This window comes from Phyllobates terribilis, unplaced genomic scaffold (genome assembly GCF_046119375.1).
Source record: "Phyllobates terribilis strain yellow unplaced genomic scaffold, ASM4611937v1 Scaffold_3__8_contigs__length_932513732, whole genome shotgun sequence".
NCBI classification, from domain to species: Eukaryota; Metazoa; Chordata; class Amphibia; order Anura; family Dendrobatidae; genus Phyllobates; species Phyllobates terribilis.
This window is the reverse complement of record NW_027362763.1, coordinates 904,500,545-904,523,091: the sequence shown is the minus strand read 5'-3', so window position 1 is coordinate 904,523,091 and position 22,547 is coordinate 904,500,545. Positions and strand designations below refer to the sequence as shown.

Sequence of the window (22,547 nt, the reverse complement as noted above, 5' to 3'; positions counted from 1 at the left end):
TCCCAAAAATGAAAAATAAGAAATGCTGGATAGGTGCATAACCAAAAAGACAAAACTTACACAGGGCACTGTATAGTGTGACTAGTACAAATGTAAAATTTGACTAGGAAAACTGTTATGCAAAAAAAAAAAATGTTTGCGGCATGCAGAAAGTTGTGGGTAAATGTCTGGAGTTTAGGGAGTTTTCTTTTGTATTTTAAAAATAAAACAAAAAAAGAATTATTCCCACCCTCCCTTAGCAAAAACGATTGCACAAGAAATTAAAAAACTCAGTACGGTCTCTAATGACAAGCAAGCATACTTTTCAGATTTTTTTTCCTGTAAAAAGTATTGTGCAGTCTTCCATCTGCTTTTTAGTGCATTAAAACTGACAAAAAGAAATGTTTTAATAATAATCTAATGCATCAGAAGATATGCCAGCTACAGTATCACTGATGAAACTCATTGACCTTGGCATTGTAGATGGCAATTCATGTATCTCTTTCCCCCTATCTATAGAATCTCTGTATTAGACCTTGTACAGATATCCATAAACATGTACCGATTAAGGTATATGGTTATTCACATGACTGTTTTTTTGTTTTTTTTGTTGTCCACAACAAAATCACAAAGCATGTTTGTTTGTTTTGTATCAGAATCACAGATAAAAATTACCCAAACAAGTCTATAGGTCTGTGAAAATCTCTGACAGCACATCGATGGTTTCAATGTGTTGTCCATGAGCTGTATGTAATTACTGAAGTTCTCCAAGAATGTGATATGTACCCTGTCATATATTTCAAACTGCAGCCTTCCCTAGTTACGTTTCAATATGGGCTCCAGTATTAAGAAACACAACTTGAGAATTGTCTCAACTGACAGAGGTGTAGTATCGTAAACACACGCTTCATTGAGATGTGTGTGATTTTTCACATACACAAATAGTGGTCTGAATTTAATCAGTGTTTTGGATCTAATTTTCATCAGTGTTTGGTCAGTGTCAGTTTTTACAATCAGGGTTTCGTTAGTGATTTTCACTGATTTGATTGCAAAAAATATGTAAAGCTTCTCCTATCCATTGCAATGTTAGAAGGGTTCTCCAAGAATGTTATTAAAATAACCCCTGTCACATATTTCAAACTGCAGCTCATACTAGTCACATGTCAAGACAGCTTGCAGTCTGAAGAAACACAGCCCAAGACGTGTCTGTCAACTGACAGAAGAGCAGTTTTGTAAACATACATATTTCAGTCAGCTGAGGAGCAGGTCTGTGATAGGAGAAGAAATAATTCTCCTTGCTGGCAGAGCACTTAGGAATTATATCTCCAGATTCATACTTCTCTGTGCTTATTTGTACACCCACTCTGCTGCATCATACTGACAGATTCATAGCAGGGCATGAGCCTGACTGAGTACAAAGGACTTTTTTCTCCAGTCTCAGTCTTCCAGTGCACAATCGGTAAGGAGAAGATTTATTTCTACTCAAGTCACAGCCTGAGAAGTGTCTAGCAGTAGCTTACTTCTCTCTCTCAATTCAGAACACATGCATGCTTGGCCAAGGTCAATATGCATGTGGACGGGAGGGTGGGGGATATCTAATCTGCCAACAGCTACATAAAGAGCATAGCCAGCAGTGCTTTTATTGGTATAGTTGCTTTCTGATTTATTGAGTTTGTTTTATATGGAAAATCTGCATTGTGCCTTCAGTGACTAAGAGTGGAGTTGATGTGAAGCAATTAGCACGTCCCTGGTGACCACTGCATGGAGCGAGAATACCTCCTCATAGCTGCCTATGTCTTCTTCTGATTAGACGGCCTGGTGTGATGCCATTGCTGCGTTGTAATGTATATGTGACATTGAGTCGGGCTGACTAATTAAAAGAAGAGCCGCAGACGCCGGCAGGTAAGAGGCGGTACTCCTGCTCCCATACAACGGTCACATCCCACCATTGTGGTTGATGGAATGGGACGTACAGATAAATTTGCACCAGCTCTAAATAAGAGCTTTAACCATGCTGCTTTTTGGACTGCTGACAAAGCTGACTAAGCACAGTCCTCCCATTTACCAGAACCCCCCCCAAACTCTGTTTCAGTAGTATAGCATGCAGTATCAGCCCCTGCTGGCTTACATGTTAAAAGCCATCCTATGCACACCAAGATATATGGCCACATAGATTTTTAGAAATGACATGAGATGTGGTTGGAATTTGTGCATGACCCTACTAATTGTAGTTTCTAATAACAAGGATACTGCTATTTGGCTATGTGTTCAAGTGCCAAAACTTGTCACATACACACGAACACAATGAAACCAAATTACAGTGAAGAATATGACTGGAAAAAGCCACCACTGAAGGTTATCAGCACCATAAATAGAGGGGAAGAACATTTCATTCAGTCCATATGTCTCATCCAATTGTATACCACATGAAAAGATTTGCTGGATTAATTAAAATAAAATTTGAGATTATTGAGATTGGGTTGAAATATGGATAGCTGGTTGTTGAACTTTATTTTAGTTTCAAAGCTTTTTCACATCTTAAAACAATTCTCTTTGTATATTGTGGCCAATAAGCTGTGTCATTTGTTCTTCCCTGACAATGTATATGTTGCATATTTGGAGATCTATTCCTTGGGCTCTACAGGATCCCGTGTAATTAAGTCATAATGGCCCTCCTGTATGTGCATGCTCAGCTCGGGCACATAGAAATCTGGCGTTCCCTATCTGCCATTGGGTATGGTTAGACCATCCCACTCGCTCATAATAAACTGTCCTGCTGAAACTGGTGCGTTCGAACGACATGCATCTGATGTGTATGAGCACCCCTAGATTAGTCATGGAAGCCGCATTATTTAGTAATGATAATGAATTGCTCTATTGCAAAAAATGTTTACATTCTACTGTTTCACACAATGCTGCACGATATTTTTTTTTTACAAATATAACCTAGGATGAAGACAGTGCTGTAAGTAAACAAATGGTAACACATGTATAAAACACAGGGTATTTAGTTGTTTTTTGTTTGTTTTTTACCAAAGAAGCATGAAAGTCATCCTACCGCAACAAGGTATGCCCAATCAGAATGGTCCCCATCTCTAATATCTCACCTCCCTATGTGCCAGCTGGCTTCAAAATAGATGGGGGCGGAGCAGGATCTGTGCCTGACCGTGTTTAACACCTGCATGTGGAAAGCTAAATACAGAAGGTGCACAGCCCAATGTACTGAGTACAAGAAACTGAAGCAAAACCATGGGCCAGCATACCTGTTAGTATAAGTGTAATGTATAGGTGCAGATACACACTTTGGCTTTGTTTTAGTTATGCTATTTTGAGGTAGAACCTGTGGCACTATTCATTCTGATATTCATGGATATAATGCTAGACACAGACAACTGCCTGAGTGCAATGTATACACCCAGACCAATGTAATTGGTGTGCAGTGTCTTTACATAGTTGAAAAGCCGTTTTTATGGGGGTTGGTAAGACTACCGTAGCATTTGTCATCTTTGTAGATCCAGCATGTATTAGGCCAATAATTCCAAAACTGTAAGACTGGCCTCACCAATTAGGTGCCAGGTAGTTATTGGGGAGGCAGTTTTTACAGGAGGGATCATATTTTGCACAGGCCTTTCCATGACTGCTGCAACTTTTTGTTTAGCAACTTAGAAGTTGTCCACTACTTTTTGATTGATTGACCTATCCTTAGAATTGGCCGTCAATGTCTGATCGGCTGGGATCCAATACTCGGCAATCCCGCCAATCAGCTGTTATCGGTGTCGGCCCCCTCCGGCTGGAAGTAATCACTTGCGGAGCTGGCCATCTTTTGGTGATGGCTGCCGCAGAGTACTACACAACCGCCTCCTTTTGATTTGAATAGGAGGTGAATGTGTATTACCAAGCCTCGGCCAGTTCCGCAAGTGAGTACTTCAGGCCGGAGGGAGCCGACACAGATAACAGCTGATGCGGGGATACCGGTTGTCGGACCTTGACTGATCAACCTCTTTAAGTGCCTCATTTGGTACTTATTGTAATGTTATGCTGTTTTTTGGATCAGCAAGAAAAGACCTGCCCACAGGCCCGCCCCAAAGCACAAGTGTGTTCCTCATCAGAGAGACAGATAGGGGCGGCCTGTGGGCAGGTCTTTTCTTGCTCATCTGGCCTAGAGCACCAAGGAAGGACCCTGCCTACAGTCTCGCCCCTGAGCACGAGACTCTAATTGTCTAAAACTGCAAATAAAGATTACACAAGAACCACAAGACGGATTTCTTAACCTCAGATATCATTTTAATAAGTGTAATGGCGCCATCATGACACTGCCTGTAGTTTACTTGGCAGAATCCTGCTGACAGGTTTGCTTTAAGTTGAAATGTGCTTATTAAGCATCTATTCTTTGAGAAATAATATATTCATCCTAAAACTTCTTTGTGAAAGTCTGCTTTTTAATATACACATGTCTGGTACCACGGCTGTATAACTTGACCTCCGTACAAAGCTTCTGTCTGTTACTCTTTATTACTCCCCTGAGAGTTGGCTATTTTGTGTCATGGTTTGTGGTCTTGCCTGGCATTATAATGTCTCCGCTTGTAAGCACAGCTCTTTCATGAGATCATGTTTACAGGTCACACATCTGGAACTGCTGATTGAAGCAGGGAAGGAAATGGTGGATAAAGCCAATTCTGTATAAATAGCCACCTATTAACACCAATGTGGTCTCCTGTTTATGTTGTCAATGCTCTCAAATTCTCATAAATCTAGGCAGATAACACTAAAATTTGGAATGACGTTAAAGACCTAACATTCCCTGGCCTTGTGTTCCTTGCCCATGCAGCCCATTTTCTTACCTGTGTCTTACCAAGTTTTCAACATACAGTGGGGAAAATAAGTATTTGATACATTGCTGATTTTTCAAGTTTTCCCACTTACAAAGAATGGAGAGGTCTATCATTTTTATCGTAGGTACACTTCAACTGTGAGAGACAGAATCTAAAAAGAAAAAACTGAAAATCACATTGTATGATTTTTAAATAATTAAATTGCATTTTATTGCATGAAATAAGTATTTGATACAATAGAAAACAGAACTTAATATTTGACACACAAACCTTTATTTGCTATTACAGAGGTCAGACGTTTCCTGTTCTTGACCAGGTTTGCACACACTTGAGCAGGGATTTTGGCCCACTCCTCCTTACAGATCCTCTCCAGATCTTTCAAGATGTTGTCCACTACTTTCACATTGATGCCCTATCCACGGGATAGGGCATCAGTGTCTGATCGGCCAGGGTCCCACACCCGGCACCCCTGCCGATCAGCTGTTATCGGTGCCGCCGGCCAGAAGTCCTTACCTGCTGTGCTTGGCCGCCGCTTGGTACTGTACATCCGCCTCCCATTAAATTGAATAGGAGGCAGATGTGCAGTAACAAGGCTACTACAACTTGACGGCCAAGCACCACAGGTAAGCACTTGCGGCCACTGCTGCCGGCACCGTTAACAGCTGATCGTGGGGGTGCTGGGTGCAGGACCCCAGTTGATCTGACATTGATGCCCTATCCTATGAATAGGGCATCACTGTGAAAGTAGTGGACAACTCCTTTCAGGTATCGGGGCTGTTGCTGGGCAACATTGAGTTTCAGTTCCCTCCAAAGATTTTCAATTGGGTTCAGGTCTGCAGACTAGCTAGGCCACTCCAGGACCTTGAAGTGTTCCTTACGGAGCCACTCCTTAGTTACTCTGGCTGTGTGTTTCGGGTCATTGTCATGCTGGAAGACCCAGCCACGACCCATCTTACTGAGGGAAGGAGGTTGTTGGCCAAAATCTCGCAATACATGACCCCATCCATCCTCTCTTCAATACGCTGCAGTCGTCCTGTCCCCTTTGCAGAAAAGCTTTCCCAAAGTATGATGAGTCCCCCACCATGCTTCACGGTTGGGACAGTGTTCTTGGGGTTGTACTCATCCTTCTTCCTCCAAACATGGCAAGTGGAGTTGATACCAAAAAGTTCTATTTTATTCTCATCTGACCACATGACCTTCTCCCACGCCTCCTCTGGATCATCCAGATGGTCATTAGCGAACTTCACATGGGCCTGGAAATGTGCTGGCTTGAGCAGGGAGACCTTGCGTGCCCTGCAGTATTTTAGTCTATGACTGCATAGTGTGTTACGAACAGTAATGTTTGAGACTTCAGGTCCTCCCCTGTAGTTCTGGGCTGATTCCTGACCTTTCTCAGAATCATACTTATCCCACGAGGCGAGATATTGCATGGAGCCCCAGACAAAGAAAGATTTGACAGTCATTTTGTGTTTCTTCCATTTTCTAATAATTGTACCAACAGTTGTTGCCTTCTCACCAATCTGCTTGCCTATTGTCCTGTAGCCCATCCCAACCTTGTGCAGGTCTACAATTTTGTCCTTAGACAGCTCATTGGTCTTTGCCATGGTGTAGAGGTTGGTGTGTGATTGATTGAATGTGTGGATAGGTGTCTTTTATACAGGTAATGAGTTCAAACAGGTGCAATTAATACAGGTAACGAATGCAGAGTAGGAGAGTTTCTTAAAGAAAAACTAACAGATCTGTGAAAGCCAGAATTCTTGCTGGTTGGTAAGTGATCAGATACTTGTTTCATGCAATAAAATGCAATTTAATTATTCAAAAATCATACTATGTAATTTTCTGTTTTTTATTTTTAGATTCTGTCTCTCACAGTGGAAGTGTAACTAAGATGAAACTTAGACCTCCATTCTTTGTAGGTGGAAAAACTTGCAAAATCGGCAGTGTATCAAATACTTATTTTTCCTACTGTATGCAGAGTGAGTAATAAGTGGTTATTCATCTTAATTGAAAGGCCAGCACAGTTTAATTTTTGTTTTTTATTTTACCATATATTGTAGAGCATTTAGAAGCTACCGAGTTTCTTTCTCTCCGCTATTGGCTTTTACGTTGTCTCCTAAATCTTTGTAGCATAATGAAAGAAGTTGTTCTTGTAACTGAGTGTGGAAAGTTGCCCATGACAGTGGTTCATATAATAATTATGATTTCTCATTGTGCTTTATTTTTAGATTTTTTTTTTAATTTGTCTGTTTCTCTTCATGGCAGAATATCTTAGGAGTGGCCAAAGCGACAATATGTATGGTGTACAATGCAAAAAAATGGTTTGAACAATCATTTGTCAAGCAGTTATCCCACCCGACTCTCCCATGCAGAGGAGAATTTACTTTGCCGAGCACTCCTATTTTCTTTACCAGAGAGCCGCTGATAGACTTCTCTGACAGCAGTTTATCTCTTAAAGAACAAAAGGATCAGCAGTCGAAAATGGACATGACAGATTCTTATCTCCCCTGACATCTGTACACATTTGAATGTTGACTGAACCTGTCAATATCAGTGGGTTCGGCCATCTTTATTCTGTGCGTGGGGGCCTTTAAAGTGTTGTTATTTAGTTTTACCTGGAGTGCTCATTGCCTCTCCCACAAAAATGGTTTAAGTCTTTCATACATACGCAGTTTGGTATCTTGTCCCTCCTACTCAGCCGTTGAGCCGTCAGTAAGTGATCCATCTGTGGAAAGTGTCTGCAGCACATAGACGGCTGAGATGGTACGATTCATTCTCCACTGTCAGGCTCCACTGCTTATTTCCATCCCTGACAGCTAGTTCAGGAAGGAGGGCTTATGTAGGTCTTGAGCTCCCTATCCTTATGCAATACACCTTCTTCAATTAAAGAACACATGGGAAAGCTAAGTGTAAATTGGAGAGGACCAGTCTGGTCACATGCTCCTCCATGAGCAGACGGTTTAAGAGCTTTGCAGTCTGAGAGTAAATCTCCAATATAAAGTGCAGGAAAAGAAACTGTAATACTTGTATATTAGTAAGCGGCACAAAATCATGTCCTTTTAACACATTTGGTAAAATGAAAAGTAAAGTGGTTATCCCCTTTTAATAAGCACCGCTTTAAAAATCTGAGCATCATTCCAAGCGCTGTACAACTGGATCCTCTATCTTTACAGCTTTTATTTCCAAAGAGGACCATTAAACACAAGGGCATGAGCATGACATATTCATATTAAAATAAGCCATGCAGGTACTGTAGTTATAGGCTAAAGATGGACCATAACAGCACATAGAGAACTAGTATAACATCTGAATACCATAATCCAAATAGAAAATACAAATCTAATATATGTACCATCATTGTTCTAGGCTGGGGTCTTCATGTACCTTTTCATTAAAAGATCACTCTCCTCTTGTGTCTTCAGTAGTACACTGTTCCACAGCGTTTCACTTCCTTGTTTTGGGGAGGGTGGGCACTCCTCCATGAATGACAGTTCTGCTCAATAGCTGTGTCCTACTGCTGTATTTTTGATTGCTACAGTGATACATTAATGGTCTGTCAATTCTGAAGTGTATCGCTATATTTAAAGAGATAACAGGGCCTTTTAACAAGCACATGGTGAGAGCAGTGATTAGGAGAACTGGTCTGGAAACTGCGTATAGTGGCTTACATTGTAAAATCCCCTCCCTGGTCACACAGAAGAGGAGCGGAACTGCCCTGGATCCCGGAGAAGACTTTAATAGGCGAGTATATTGACACACTGACACTACAGTGCATACACTCATACACTGGTTTAGGGGGAAAAGCGTTCCTGGGAGGACTGACAAACAAGATGGATGAACTGGAAGCAGAAATATCTACAGGTAACTATGACATAGTGGGAATAACCGAGACATGGTTAGATGAAAGCTATGACTGGGCAGTTAACTTACAGGGTTACAGTCTGTTTAGAAGGGATCGAAGAAGTCGGAAAGGGGGTGGAGTCTGTTTGTATGTAAAGACGTGTCTAAAGCCTACAATACGGGAGGATGTATGGGAGGGAAATGAGGAGGTCGAGTCCTTATGGGTGGAGATACATGGGGCAAAAAACAATAATAAAATTATCATAGGAGTCTGTTATAGACCACCAAATATAGCAGAAGCCACGGAAAGTCTATTAATGAGACAAATAGACGAAGTAGCAAAAAATAACGAGGTGATTATTATGGGGGACTTCAACTACCCCGATATAGACTGGGAAACCGAAAGCTGTAGATCTCAGAAAGGAAACAGGTTTCTGTCAATTATCAAAGACAATTATTTGTCACAACTTGTGCAGGAACCAACTAGAGGGACGGCCCTTTTAGACTTAATATTAACTAACAGGCCAGACAGAATTTCCCAGGTGCAGGTCGGGGGGCACCTGGGAAATAGTGACCACAACATTATACAATTCCACATGTGCTTCAGTAGGGTGCCCAGCAAGGGAGTCACAAAAACACTGAACTTCAGGAGGGCAAAGTTTGATCAGCTAAGAGATGCCCTTCACCTTATAGACTGGGATAATATCTTTAGTAATAGGAGCACGGATAGAAAATGGGAAATTTTCAAAACAGTCCTACATAGTCACTGTAGAAGGTACATACCTTATAGGAATAAAAGGGCTAGGAATAGGAGGAAGCCAATGTGGCTAAATGAGGAAGTCAAGAGGGCAATGAAAAACAAAAAAAGGGCTTTCGGTAAACTTAAACAAGAAGGCAGCGAGGAAGCGCTAATATCTTATAGGGAAAAAAACAAAATCTGTAAGAAACAAATAAGAATAGCAAAAGAGGAGACAGAGAGACTAATTGCCAAAGAAAGTAAAACGAATCCCAAACTGTTCTTTAACTATATAAACAGTAAAAGGATTAAAACTGATGGAGTTGGCCCATTGAAAAATAACCTGGGTAAAATCATAGAGGGCGATGAGGGTAAAGCAAACCTACTCAATAGCTTCTTCTCCACTGTTTTCACAAAAGAAAACAATTTATCGGAGGAAATGCAGAGTGATAAAGTAAACCCTCCGCTAAATATCACCCACCTAACCCAGGAAGAAGTTCAGAAACGCCTAAATATCAAAATAGACAAGTCACCAGGCCCAGATGACATACACCACCGGGTACTAAAAGAATTAAGTAATGTGATAGACAGGCCGCTGTATCTTCTATTCAAGCACTCTTTATGGACAGGGACTGTTCCACTAGACTGGCGCCAAGCAAATGTGGTACCAATATTCAAAAAGGGGTCTAAAAGTGACCCTGGGAATTATAGACCAGTCAGCTTAACGTCTGTTGTGGGTAAATTGTTTGAAGGATTTCTTAGAGATGCTATTGTAGAATATCTTAATGATAATAACTGTCTAACTCCATGTCAACATGGATTCATGAGGGATCGCTCCTGCCAAACAAACCTGATCGCCTTCTACGAGGAGGTGAGCTCACAGCTGGACCGGGGAGAGTCAGTTTGTTGTATACCTTGACTTCTCCAAAGCGTTTGATACCGTGCCACACAAAAGGTTGGTATATAAAATGAGAATGCTTGGTCTGGGGGATAATGTTTGCAAGTGGGTAAGTAGCTGACTGAGTGATAGAAAGCAGAGGGTGGTTATCAATGGAGTAAGCTGAGGGTGTGTCAGGGTTACTAGCGGGGTGCCTCAAGGGTCTGTCTTGGGCCCTATATTATTTAATATATTTATTAATTATCTAGTGGAAGGGTTGCATAGTAAAATAGCAATATTTGCAGATGATACTAAACTTTGTAAAGTAGTTAATACAGATGAGGATAGGGCACAGCTACAGGAGGATAAATTGGGGAGTTGGGCCAAAAAATGGCAAATGGGGTTCAATGCCGATAAATGTAAGGTCATGCACATGGGAAAGAAAAACAGCAGTCACCCATACATATTAAATGGGAAACCGTTGGGGAAATCTGACATGAATGTGGAACCCCAGGGGTCTGGTTACCACAGTAATAGCAATATTACGTCTGTGAGCAGGTGGGAGGTCTCCTGGTCAGGAATCCTAAGCATGCCACACCTCCTGCCCAGTCCCCTATATAAACTGGGGCTGAGGTGGGGTTAGAAAGAACACAGACAGAGACACAGTCTGGTCTGGTGTAGATCAGTTACAGGGAAAATAAGAACAGGAGCTCTGTAGGAGCAGGAGTGAGTGCCAGAGGCTGGAAGCTAGATAGCTCGCCTTGGCTGAAGAGATCTCACCGGACACGGAGTCCGAGGCTGTGGAGACTGTTCCATACCCAGCAGCAGAAACCGACCGGCAGGGGATTTCAGGTCCTCTGGCCAAGAAACCCGAAGGCACGGTCACACGCAAGGGACCAGCACCGCCGTCGTGGAGCGGAGGCTACCAGAAGGCCCCGAGTCACCGGCCATACGGGTGAGCACCACACGGTACACTCAGGGACGTGGGCTACTTTTACCCGCTTCTAGCAAGGTAGCCAAGAAGAGTACAGTTAGTTGGGGAGGCCTACAACTCCGCCTGGCCAGGGGAGATCCTGTCTGCTCATGGACTGACCAGATCCCGACCGCTAGCCAGTACTCCCGGGAGGTTCTATCTTTGTCACCAGTAAAGACCCTGAACTACACCGCACCGTCTCGGAGTGGTTACTGGTGCCTGCGAGCAATTCCACTATCCCCATCATCCACACTAGCTGCCCTGAGGCCATACCCCTCCCGTTGGGGGTTATACTATCCACGCTGCACAACCGTACCACCGGCCTCAGCGGTCTGCCCTGCAGCGGCGGTTTCGTAACCGCATTCAACGGGTGGCGTAGTCGAACAATATCACATCTACCACTAAAAACATCGCCACTTAGTTTGACACCCTGGGCACGGACCGGGTCACCGCCACGAGGACTACCACCCCCAACGGATCCGGCTCCGGGTATTCCCCAAACATGGCCCAGGGGGCGCGTCAACTTTTGGCGTAGTCGGCAGGATCTCGTGCCCGCAACCACCGGGTACTGCGTGCCTGAAAAAGACTGTTAAACTTACCTGTGGTGAAGATTCCCGCCATCCGTGGAGTTTTGCCTTCTTCCCGCCATCCGTGGAGTCTTCCCGCCATTGGACGCCATCTTGAGGACGCCGCGCGGGAAGAAGAGGGGCGTGGACTCCGAAAGCGCGCGAGAACTGAAGCCCCGCCTCACGTCCGGACGTTGCGTAAGGTCCTGGAAGGAGCCCAGCAGACGCCGACGTCACAGGAGCGCGACGGAAAGTTCTCAACCCTGACGATCCACTGCGGAGCCGCGGCCTACGGAAGAGGATCATCGCAAGGTAGGCCACGGTCCACTAGGGGGGAGGAGGATGTCGGATACGGAGGAGAGCTTCACTGCCACAGCCAGCGCCACCGCTGCTGCGGTCATGCCTTTCACCATGCCCTACATCCCGGGGGGCAGCCTGGCTACCCCAGTACTCAGGGGAGTCACATACCCTAAATGACTTCAGAGAAAGGCTGGGTAGCCTCTTCCAGGTGTACCCCCTCACAGAAGAGCAAAAAGTGAGCATCCTGGTGGCTCAATTAACAGGGGCAGTCCAAAGGGAGGTAAAGTCCTGGCCACTTGGGAGGAGGAGGACTGTCGCAGAGATACTAGCCCGGCTGAAGGACACCTTTGATACCCGTACCTCTCATGCGTAGATTCTACGGGTGCAAGCAGCGAGCACATGAGAATATAAGGGACTATGCACTAAACCTACAAGAGGCCCTGAGAGCCATTAAGCAGGCCGACCCTGACGACGTGGGAAACGAAGACAAGCTGTTGACTGAACAATTTATAGAGGGTCTACATTGTAATGCCCACCGAACCCAGTTGCGAGCCATGGCCTTACAGGACCCTCATCTGGACTTTGCACAGTTCAAGGACAGAGCCATCCGGGTGCTCAGAGAACCGGCACCAGGTGGCGCTGTGACCCACAAACGTCCTGCTACCACTTACCACCAGGAGGCGGCGCCCTTGTCGGCAGGGCCTGTGGGAGCTGATGCGCAGGCTTTAAACAATGACCCGGCTACAGACCTGCACCATCAGGTCCAAGAGCTAACTAAAAGCGTTGCCGCGCTAACCCGAACTGTGCAGTCTTTACAGGTTTCTACTCCAGGGAAGATCCAGCTGGCATCCGGACCGGAGGATATCCCGTGGCGCCGACCAAGGAGGACCCCACCGGCCAGAGGAAGACCCAGCGACCGATACAATGAGGACGGACAACCCATCTGCCGCCGCTGCAATCAACCCGGACATATGGCAAGGTACTGTCCTTTAAACTGGCACAACCTGGGGTAGAGGGCCAACCCCTAGGAATAAGATCACCAGGCCCATCGAACTGGCGTGACAAATACGTGGGAGGACGTCCAGTCTTGCCTGTAGTACTGGATGGCATTCCTATGAGTGCCCTACTTGACACCGGGTCACAGGTCACCACCATCCCGTACGTGCTCTTCAAGCAGTACTGGAATGACTCGGATATAACCCGCTATCCAGACGACGACTTGAGTATCATCGCCAGCAATGGTCAGCCCGTGCCACAGATCGGATTTAAAGAGATGACCATTAAAATCGGTAAAGTCGAACTGGCAGCACAGGGACTGATCATTGTAGACATTAACAAGCGCGAGAGTCACCCAAAGATAACTCTAGGAATTAATGTGATTGAAAATTGTCTTGCAGAGGTGATTCTCATTTTACAGCAGGTTGCCAAGAACGCCAGCTCCGGTCAGCAGCGAGTGCTCCAAAAAGAGATCCGGGCACTGATGCGACGGCAACAAGTGGAACTCTCCGGTGGTGAGATAGGTAGCGTGAGAATGTGTGACCCGTTCCCTATTGCCATGCCCCCAAAAAGTGAGATGATGATTTGGTGCCGGGCAGCTATTGGTCTCAGAGGTAGAGACTACCAAGCAATGGTAGAACCCGTCTACTCAGACAGTAGGCCCACCATTTTGACAGCACGGGGGGTGGTTGATGTACGCCATGGGAGGGTGCCCGTTCGCATAATAAATATCGGGAAGAGGGAAGTGTACCTGCCCCGGTATGCTACGCTAGCCAAATTGTATACCATCAACCAAAATTCTGTACAGTCCGTGGAACCCTTGCCTCCATCTCATCCAGAGGAAGGTAACGTCTCTAAGCAACAAATGGAGGACTGGTGTCAGCAACTGCATTTGGGTACTGACTCCGCTCCCTCACACCAGAAACAGGGAGTCTATCGGGTGGTTCGAGAGTACGAGAGAGTGTTTAGTAAACACCCGCTAGACTTCGGGCGAGTAAAGGGGGTAGAACACCACATCCCCACGGGAAACCATCCTCCCATAAAGGAAAGGTATCGTCCCGTACCCCCTGCACACTACCAACATGCCAAGGGGATGCTTAGAGACATGAAGGAGGCTGGGGTAATCAGGGATAGCTGTAGCACCTGGGCAGCTCCACTAGTCTTGGTTAAAAAGAAAGACAACACTGAGAATGTGTGTAGATTACCGGAAAATCAACCGTATCACACACAAAGATGCGTACCCCTTACCAAGGATAGAGGAGTCTTTGGCTGCTTTAAAATCTGCTAACTTCTTCTCCACTTTGGATCTCACTAGCGGGTACTGGCAGGTTCCTGTAGCAGAGGCGGACCGGGAGAAGACCGCATTCACCACCCCGATGGGACTTAGCGAGTTTACCTGCATGCCGTTCGGACTCTGCAACGCACCAGGAACCTTCCAGCGATTGATGGAATGCTGTCTGGGACACCGGAACTTTGAGACGGTCCTGCTGTACCTGGACGATGTTATAGTTTATTCCAAAACCTACGAGGACCACCTGAAACACCTGGCGGAAGTGTTTGAAGCCCTGGCAAACTACGGTCTGAAGGTGAAACCGTCAAAGTGTCACCTGCTAAAACCAAAAGTGCAGTACCTGGGACACGTGGTGAGTGCTGACGGAGTGGCTCCCGACCCTGATAAGATCACCGCGATTAAGGAATGGCCAAGACCCTCCAGCGTAAAGGAAGTGCGGCAGTTCCTCGGGTTGGTAGGCTACTACCGAAGATTCATTCCCGGTTTCACCAAAAAGGCAGCTCCTATGCAGGACCTCCTGATAGGCCAGTCCAGGAAGGCCAAGAACCAGAAGCCGCCCTTCAGATGGGAGAAGCTGGAAGAAGAGTCCTTCCGCCAGCTGAAGATGGCCCTCACGGGGGATGAAATCCTGGCGTACCCGGATTACAGCCAGCCCTTTATCCTCTACACCGACGCAAGTAACATCGGGCTCGGAGCCGTACTGTCCCAGATCCAGCAGGGGAGAGAACGGGTAATTGCTTACGCCAGCCGAAAACTGCGACCCACCGAAAGAAACCCTGAGAATTACAGCTCATTCAAGCTAGAGTTCCTGGCAGTGGTGTGGGCAGTCACCGAACGCTTTAAGCACTACCTCGCCTCTTCCCGGTTCACCGTGTACACGGATAACAACCCATTGACACACCTGGACACTGCAAGACTCGGTGCCCTGGAGCAGAGATGGATGGCCCGCCTGTCAAACTATGAGTTCACGATTAAATACCGGGCAGGACTCTCCAATACCAACGCGGATGCCTTGTCCAGAATGCCAAACCTACCGGACGTAGGGGAAGATCCAGAGGAACTGGAAGAGGTTGAACTCCCCGCGTTCCACCGTCATGGGACTACCCAGTATTCCCACCGTGTAAGGGGTAAGCAATCCACTACGTTCAACCCCTTACCTCATTACAACTGGGCGGAAACGCAAGACAGTGACCCCGCCGTCCGACGGGTGAAGGAGATGCTGACTCAGCCAGATGCCCGCCTTGACCCAGACGCTCCGGAGGAGACCAAGCAACTGTGGGCTGAGAAGAGTCGACTGTTCCTTTACAAGGGGAAGTTGTGCCGCAGAATGGTTAACTCCCGGACGCATGAACTGATCTGGCAAGTAGTGGTGCCAAGAAGAGACGCGGCTATGGTACTGGAGGCATACCACGACGGAGCTGGGCACTTCGGATGGAAGAAGCTGGAGTTCCTGCTGCGCGGGCGGTTCCACTGGGTAGGCATGAGAGGAACCATCGAGAGGTGGTACAGAGACTGTGGCCCATGCAACCTAAGAAGGAAGGACCGTGCCAGCCAGAAGACTCCCCTGCAGTCCATCGTCACCAGGCAGCCGTTGGAACTGGTAGCCTTGGACCATGTAAAACTGACCCCCAGCAGAAGTGGCTACGTCTATGCGTTAACCATCGTGGATCACTACTCCCGGTTCTTGGTTGTAGTCCCCGTCAAGGACTTAACGGCTCAAACAGCAGCTAGAGCCTTCCAGCAGCACTTCTGCCGTCCACACGGATACCCAGAGCAGGTGCTGACGGACCAAGGACCTGCCTTTGAAGCGGAAGTCTTCCAGGAGTTCTGCACTCTGTATGGCTGCCGGAATATAAGAACAACACCCTATCATCCGCAAACCAATGGACTCTGCGAGAAGATGAACCAGGTGGTGGTAGACCTTCTGAAAACATTGCCCCTGGAAGAACGCAGTCTGTGGCCTGAGAAACTGCCTGATCTGGTGGACCTATACAACCACATCCCTGTAGGTTCTACCAACTGTACCCCGGCTTACCTAATGAGAGCAAAACCTGGTAAGCTGCCTGTTGATCTGGATATGGGAGTCCTGACACCCGAGGACACTTCACCAGAAGCAGACTGGGACACAGAGAGGCAGCAGCAGTACCGGAAAGTACAGGAGAGCGTTGAGCGAAGTCTCTGTCAAGCAAGAGAAAGACAGGAGAAGACTTACAACCAGCATGCTCCCGCTGTTCCTCTGGTACCTGGAGAGCAGGTCTTGAAGAGGAAAAGACGGCTACACAAGTTGGACGACCAGTGGGAAAAGGACCCGTACACTGTACTGCCATCAAGCCATGAAAACCCGAAAGTCTGCACAATCAGTAAGGATGGAGGAGAAACCACAGCCATTGTCTCCCGAGATCACTTGAAGAAGTGTCCCGAGCAGCTGCGAAACCCTGAAGAAGATCAAGAAAACCCTCGACCCGCAGAGGAAAGGGAAGAGATGGTCAGTACTGTACTCGGAGACTTCCCTCGATCTTGGACACAAGTAAATGGCGCTGTTGTAGTACCCGTCCTCACCTTCCTCCAGCCAGCATCCCAAGTGCCTACGGAAAAACAGGTAGAGCTGGAAGAGCAGCCGGTCCAGGAGGCAGAAGACCCCACACAAGCAGACCAGGAGAATCGACCCTCTGCTTATAGTGAGCCTGCCGTGCCCCTAGTGAGCCAAAGAGTCCGTAGACAGCTGCCCAGCTTACCTTTAACAGCTCCTACACCCTGTAGTGCAGGACCAGTTAGTGAGCTCTGTAGGTCCACTAGAGCCACTAGAGGCCAGTTGCCCGTACGTTGGAGGATCTAAAGTGTTTAGACTGTTTTATTAATATTTACCTGTTTACTGTTGCTTGTAAATAATTATGTTTTTCCAGTTATTTTATAGGTATCTTTTGTGGATTTACCGGAACTCTGTTGTATATATGTTTGGAGCGTAACCCAGGAACGGACTAAAGACTGTTAAAGACTCGGGGCAGAACAGACCCCTACCTGGTTACGGCTCCCTGTTCTTTGGTGAAATGGACACCCTTTTTGCTTCAAAAATTGCACCCGGTTGCGGACACGCCGTGACCACTTTAACATGTTTTTCCTTATTGTATTGTTCCTGTTTATACCCTGTTATGTTTTCAAAAAAAAAAAAAATATATGTTTAGTCCCGGAGTACTAAATTTTACTAGGGGGGAATGTGGAACCCCAGGGGTCTGGTTACCACAGTAATAGCAATATTACGTCTGTGAGCAGGTGGGAGGTCTCCTGGTCAGGAATCCTAAGCATGCCACACCTCCTGCCCAGTCCTGGGAGGGGAAGAACTTCCCCTATATAAACTGGGGCTGAGGTGGGGTTAGAAAGAACACAGACAGAGACAGAGACACAGTCTGGTCTGGTGTGGATCAGTTACAGGGAAAATAAGAACAGGAGCTCTGTAGGAGCAGGAGTGAGTGCCAGAGGCTGGAAGCTAGATAGCTCGCCTTGGCTGAAGAGATCTCACCGGACACGGAGTCCGAGGCTGTGGGGACTGTTCCATACCCAGCAGCAGAAACTGACCGGCAGGGGATTTCAGGTCCTCTGGCCAAGAAACCCGAAGGCACGGTCACACGCAAGGGACCAGCACCGCCGTCGTGGAGCGGAGGCTACCAGAAGGCCCCGAGTCACCGGCCATACGGGTGAGCACCACACGGTACACTCAGGGACGTGGGCTACTTTTACCCGCTTCTAGCAAGGTAGCCAAGAAGAGTACAGTTAGTTGGGGAGGCCTACAACTCCGCCTGGCCAGGGGAGATCCTGTCTGCTCACGGACTGACCAGACCCCGACCGCTAGCCAGTACTCCCGGGAGGGTCTATCTTTGTCACCAGTAAAGACCCTGAACTACACCGCACCGTCTCTGAGTGGTTCCTGGTGCCTGCGTGCAATTCTACCATCCCCATCATCCACGTCCGCTGCCCTGAGGCCATACCCCTCCCGTTGGGGGTTATACTACCCACGCTGCACAACTGTACCACCGGCCTCAGCGGTCTGCCCTGCAGCGGCGGTTTCGTAACCGCATTCAATGGGTGGCGTAGTCGAACAATATCACATCTGCCACTAAAAACATCGCCACTTAGTTTGACACCCTGGGCACGGACCGGGTCACCGCCACGAGGACTACCACCCCCAACGGATCCGGCTCCGGGTATTCCCCAAACATGGCCCAGGGGGCGCGTCATGGAGAAGGACCTGGGCGTCTTGGTTAATAGCAAATTAAATTGGAGTGCCCAGTGTCAGGCAGCAGCTGCGAAGGCAAATAGAGTCATGGCATGCATCAGAAGAGGAATAGGGGCATATGATGAGAACATTGTTCTTCCTCTGTATAAAGCGCTGGTAAGGCCGCACTTAGAATATTGTGCACAGTTCTGGGCTCCGGTGCTCAGGAAAGACATATTGGAGCTAGAGAGGGTACAAAGGAGGGCGACAAAGGGAATGGAGGGACTAGAATACCCAGAGAGGTTGTCAAAATTAGGCCTATTTACGTTGGAAAAGAGAAGGCTTAGGGGAGACCTCATAAACATGTATAAATACATTAGGGGGCAGTACAGAGATCTCTCCCATGACCTGTTTATACCAAGGATGGTGACAAAGACGAGGGGACACACTATGCGTCTGGAGGAAAGGAGGTTCCTGCACCAGCATAGAAGGGGATTCTTTACGGTCAGAGCCGTGAGACTCTGGAACTCTCTGGGAGAGGAAGTGGTGATGTCCAACTCACTTAATGAGTTCAAGAGAGGCCTGGATGCCTTTCTTGAGAACAATAAAATTACATCTTATGCTTAGTTAATTAATCCAGGGATTTAATCTGACTGCCAGATTTGTGTCGGGAAGTGAATTTTTCCTCAATGATGTAAATTGGCCTATACTGCATGTTTTTTTTATTGCCTTCCCCTGGATCAACGCTGCGGAATAGCTGCAGTGCACAAGAAATAGGCTGAACTGGATGGACGCTTGTCTCTTTTCGGCCTTATAAACTATGTAACTATGTAACTTCCTTGAAGAGCCTTGCCACATGACTTAATAAAAAGTCAAACCAGACACTCCCATTTGCAGACAGATGTTTTGTGGTGTTTTTATCCTATGGTCATGTGGCATGTCTTGTTAAAGGTTTAAAATTGACTTTTAGTATTTTTACCCCCAATAGGTAGCACCAAGTGCAAGTCTCTGAACAGTATATTTGCATACTTAGATACAAATCATATTTATCTTGCCCATTCACTTTAGAGAGCTGCCGACCAAATACTTGTTTAACTGACCGCTATTCCTCCAAACTCCACCCCTCCCCATACACATATACACTCGTCTTAGCCTAGCTTGAATGTGCTCTCAATATGGAAAAGGGATTGAACCACTTTGTTCGGACTGAGGATTATCTCCTATAAGAATTTAGCACGTTGATTTTTTGATTTATTTATTCTTTAATAAAAATTTTGAAAAATGCGCCAGGAAAACTGCAGAATGTAAAGCAAGCGGCACAAGTAAAAATGTGCTGCAAGCAGAGCATACTTTCATGTTTTTCATGAGATGCAGTATATAACGGAAAAAAATGACTATTTTATTTCCATTGACTCTGATCATTCATCCTTGTTGGCATACAATTGAGTGGCCCGGATGCGAAGGAGTGCTATACCATCATTGCTGGCCCTTTATGCCCTTGAAACTCCAGCGGTTCGATCCCCATCAGTGTGAAAGTGACATTATATCCTAGCGCTATGCTTTGTGAGATGTAATATTAGCTCATTATGTAATTGCATGATTTTTCTATGGAGATTTAAACCTTGTTGTTTTTGTTCAAATATCGATTTCTAGCGCCATGCTCATCTGTTCATTTTTCTCTCTTTTAGGAATATGATAAAGTCTTTTTACACAGCAAGCCTTCTGCTTGATACATTAACTGTATTTGGGGAACTCACTGAAGAGGTAAGCCAGAACTTCATGGTCTTTTAGCCACGATTTTCATGTTAATATTTTTCTACTTTGACTGTTTACAAGATGGAATGTTCTGAGATGTTGAAAACCAAAAGCCTCTTTCACAGCAAAGAGCTGTTGATACAACATATACCTATCTGTAATCCTCTTAAAGCCTGGGGACCACATTGCACAATTCTACTATTACTGATAGCATGTTAATACAGTGAAATGGGACAATTCTTATTTCTGACAGGCGGCTGCTGTCCAAAAAATTATACTGTGATTTATTTCTTCTTACTATGCAAGTCGAGGGACAACTGAATGTCACACACTGGAAAAAATAGAGGAGGAAACCTTGGCAAAGAAAAGCTATATTCAAAAAGCTTATAGAGAGAGTTTCAAAATCATAAATGGTTAAACTGCAAAGTTCTTGTTAAAACAAGCTGCTATGCAATTTACCTCTTAGTAAAAATCCTCTATTCTCAAGAAAAGAGATTTCTTTTATCTTGGTGTACAGCTCAATGCCTAGGTTACCAGCCACCCCTGCAGTGTCTCAGTGGGTGCAGGTTTCATGGGCAGGCACTGGCAAGCTCTTTGCTTTAAAGCTTGCAAGCACTGCTCTGATGGTGACCGAATAGGGGGATCCTGCCAGCTTCAGTGTCCTTGCACTTGTCCGATACTATAGATGTAAAGCTGACGAGCCACATCGCAGAGTACGGTTTGTGATACCTGCACAGTCATGCCCATACTGTCAATCTTCTGGATCGCACCATCCCACACAGGAAGCTGTTGAGTGATTTGCTCCTAAAGAAGAGCATAACCTTTAAAGAACCTACCTTCTGTGACAGTGGCAACAGAACAGCCACTATGAATTTTTCTGGAATAAATATATACATAGTGGCGATACAAAATCAGACTGTGGTCTGCCATTCAAAATTTGACAATCACTGAATGGGTGGATCAGGGAAACACAGTAGATATAGTATATCTTGACTTAGGCAAAACATTTGATAATGTGTATCATACCATTCTTACTGAAAAAATTACCCAACTATGGAATGGACAAGGCTACTGTTAGGTGGATTCATAACTGGCTTAGTGATCAGACCCAGAGAGTGGTCATAAATGGTTGGAAGAATGTCTCATGTGGGGTACCACAAGGCTCTGTCCTGGGCCTTGTGTTGTTCAAAATCTTTATCAATTATTTAGATTAAGGAATCGAGGGTAAACACATTCAATTTGCTGATGTCACAAAGCTAGGAGGCATAGCTAACACAAGAGAAGACAGAGAGGATTCATAAAGATCTAAATAATCTGTAACTATGGGCAGCAACTAGCAGAATGGTTTTTAACCAGGAGAAATGCAAAGTCCTACATCTGGGCAATAAAATAAAATAAAGCACATACAGAATGGGAGGGAGGAATAGGGCTAAGCAACAGCACGTGTGAAAAAGACTTGGGTATACTAATAATCACAGACTGAACATGAATCAACAGTGTGATGCAGCAGCAGCAAAAAAGGCTAACACAATTCTGGGTTGCATTAACAGAAGCATACAGACTAGATTACGTGAAGTAAGTATCCCCCTCTACTCCTCTTTGGTCAGACCTGATCTGGAATACTGTGTCCAGTTCTGGGCACCACATCTTAAAAAAAGACATGAAGAAACTGGAGCAAGTTCATAGAAGAGTGACCAAAATGGTGACCAGTCTGCAAAAAATGTCCTATGAGGAACGGTTAGAGGATTTGGGAATGTTTAGCTTGCCAAAAAGAAGACTGAGAGGAGACTTAAATTTCTCAAGGGCTGTCACATTGTAGAAGGATCATCTTTATTCTCATTTGCACAAAGAAAGACTAGAAGCAATGGGATGAAACTGAATGGGAGAAGATACAGATTAGATAATAGAAAAAAAACATTTTGACAGTGAAGGGTGATTAACAATTGGAACAGACAGGCACGAGAGGTGGCGAGTTCTCCTTCAATGAAAGTCTTCAAACACAGACTGGACAGACATCTGTTTGAGATGGTTTAGTGAATCCTGCATTGAGTAGGGGGTTGAGCACGATGACCCTGGTGGTCCCCTCCAACTCTAACATTCTAGGATTCTATTACAGCTTTATTGGTATTTAACAAACAAATTGCCAGTGCATATTAAAAACCCCCTCCTGTTGGTCCATGAATGGTCATTATCTT

General features: G+C 45.8%; 1 protein-coding gene across 1 annotated transcript in view; it reads left to right on the top strand.

The window, feature by feature from the left end:
• The window catches only part of VTA1 (vesicle trafficking 1), a 243,488-nt gene that overhangs the window by 124,658 nt on the left and 96,283 nt on the right, over positions 1-22,547 (top strand). The window contains exon 4 of the mRNA XM_073672753.1: positions 20,286-20,361. Within this exon, the coding sequence (XP_073528854.1) occupies positions 20,286-20,361 (76 nt within the window). The remainder of the gene's footprint in view (positions 1-20,285; positions 20,362-22,547) is intronic.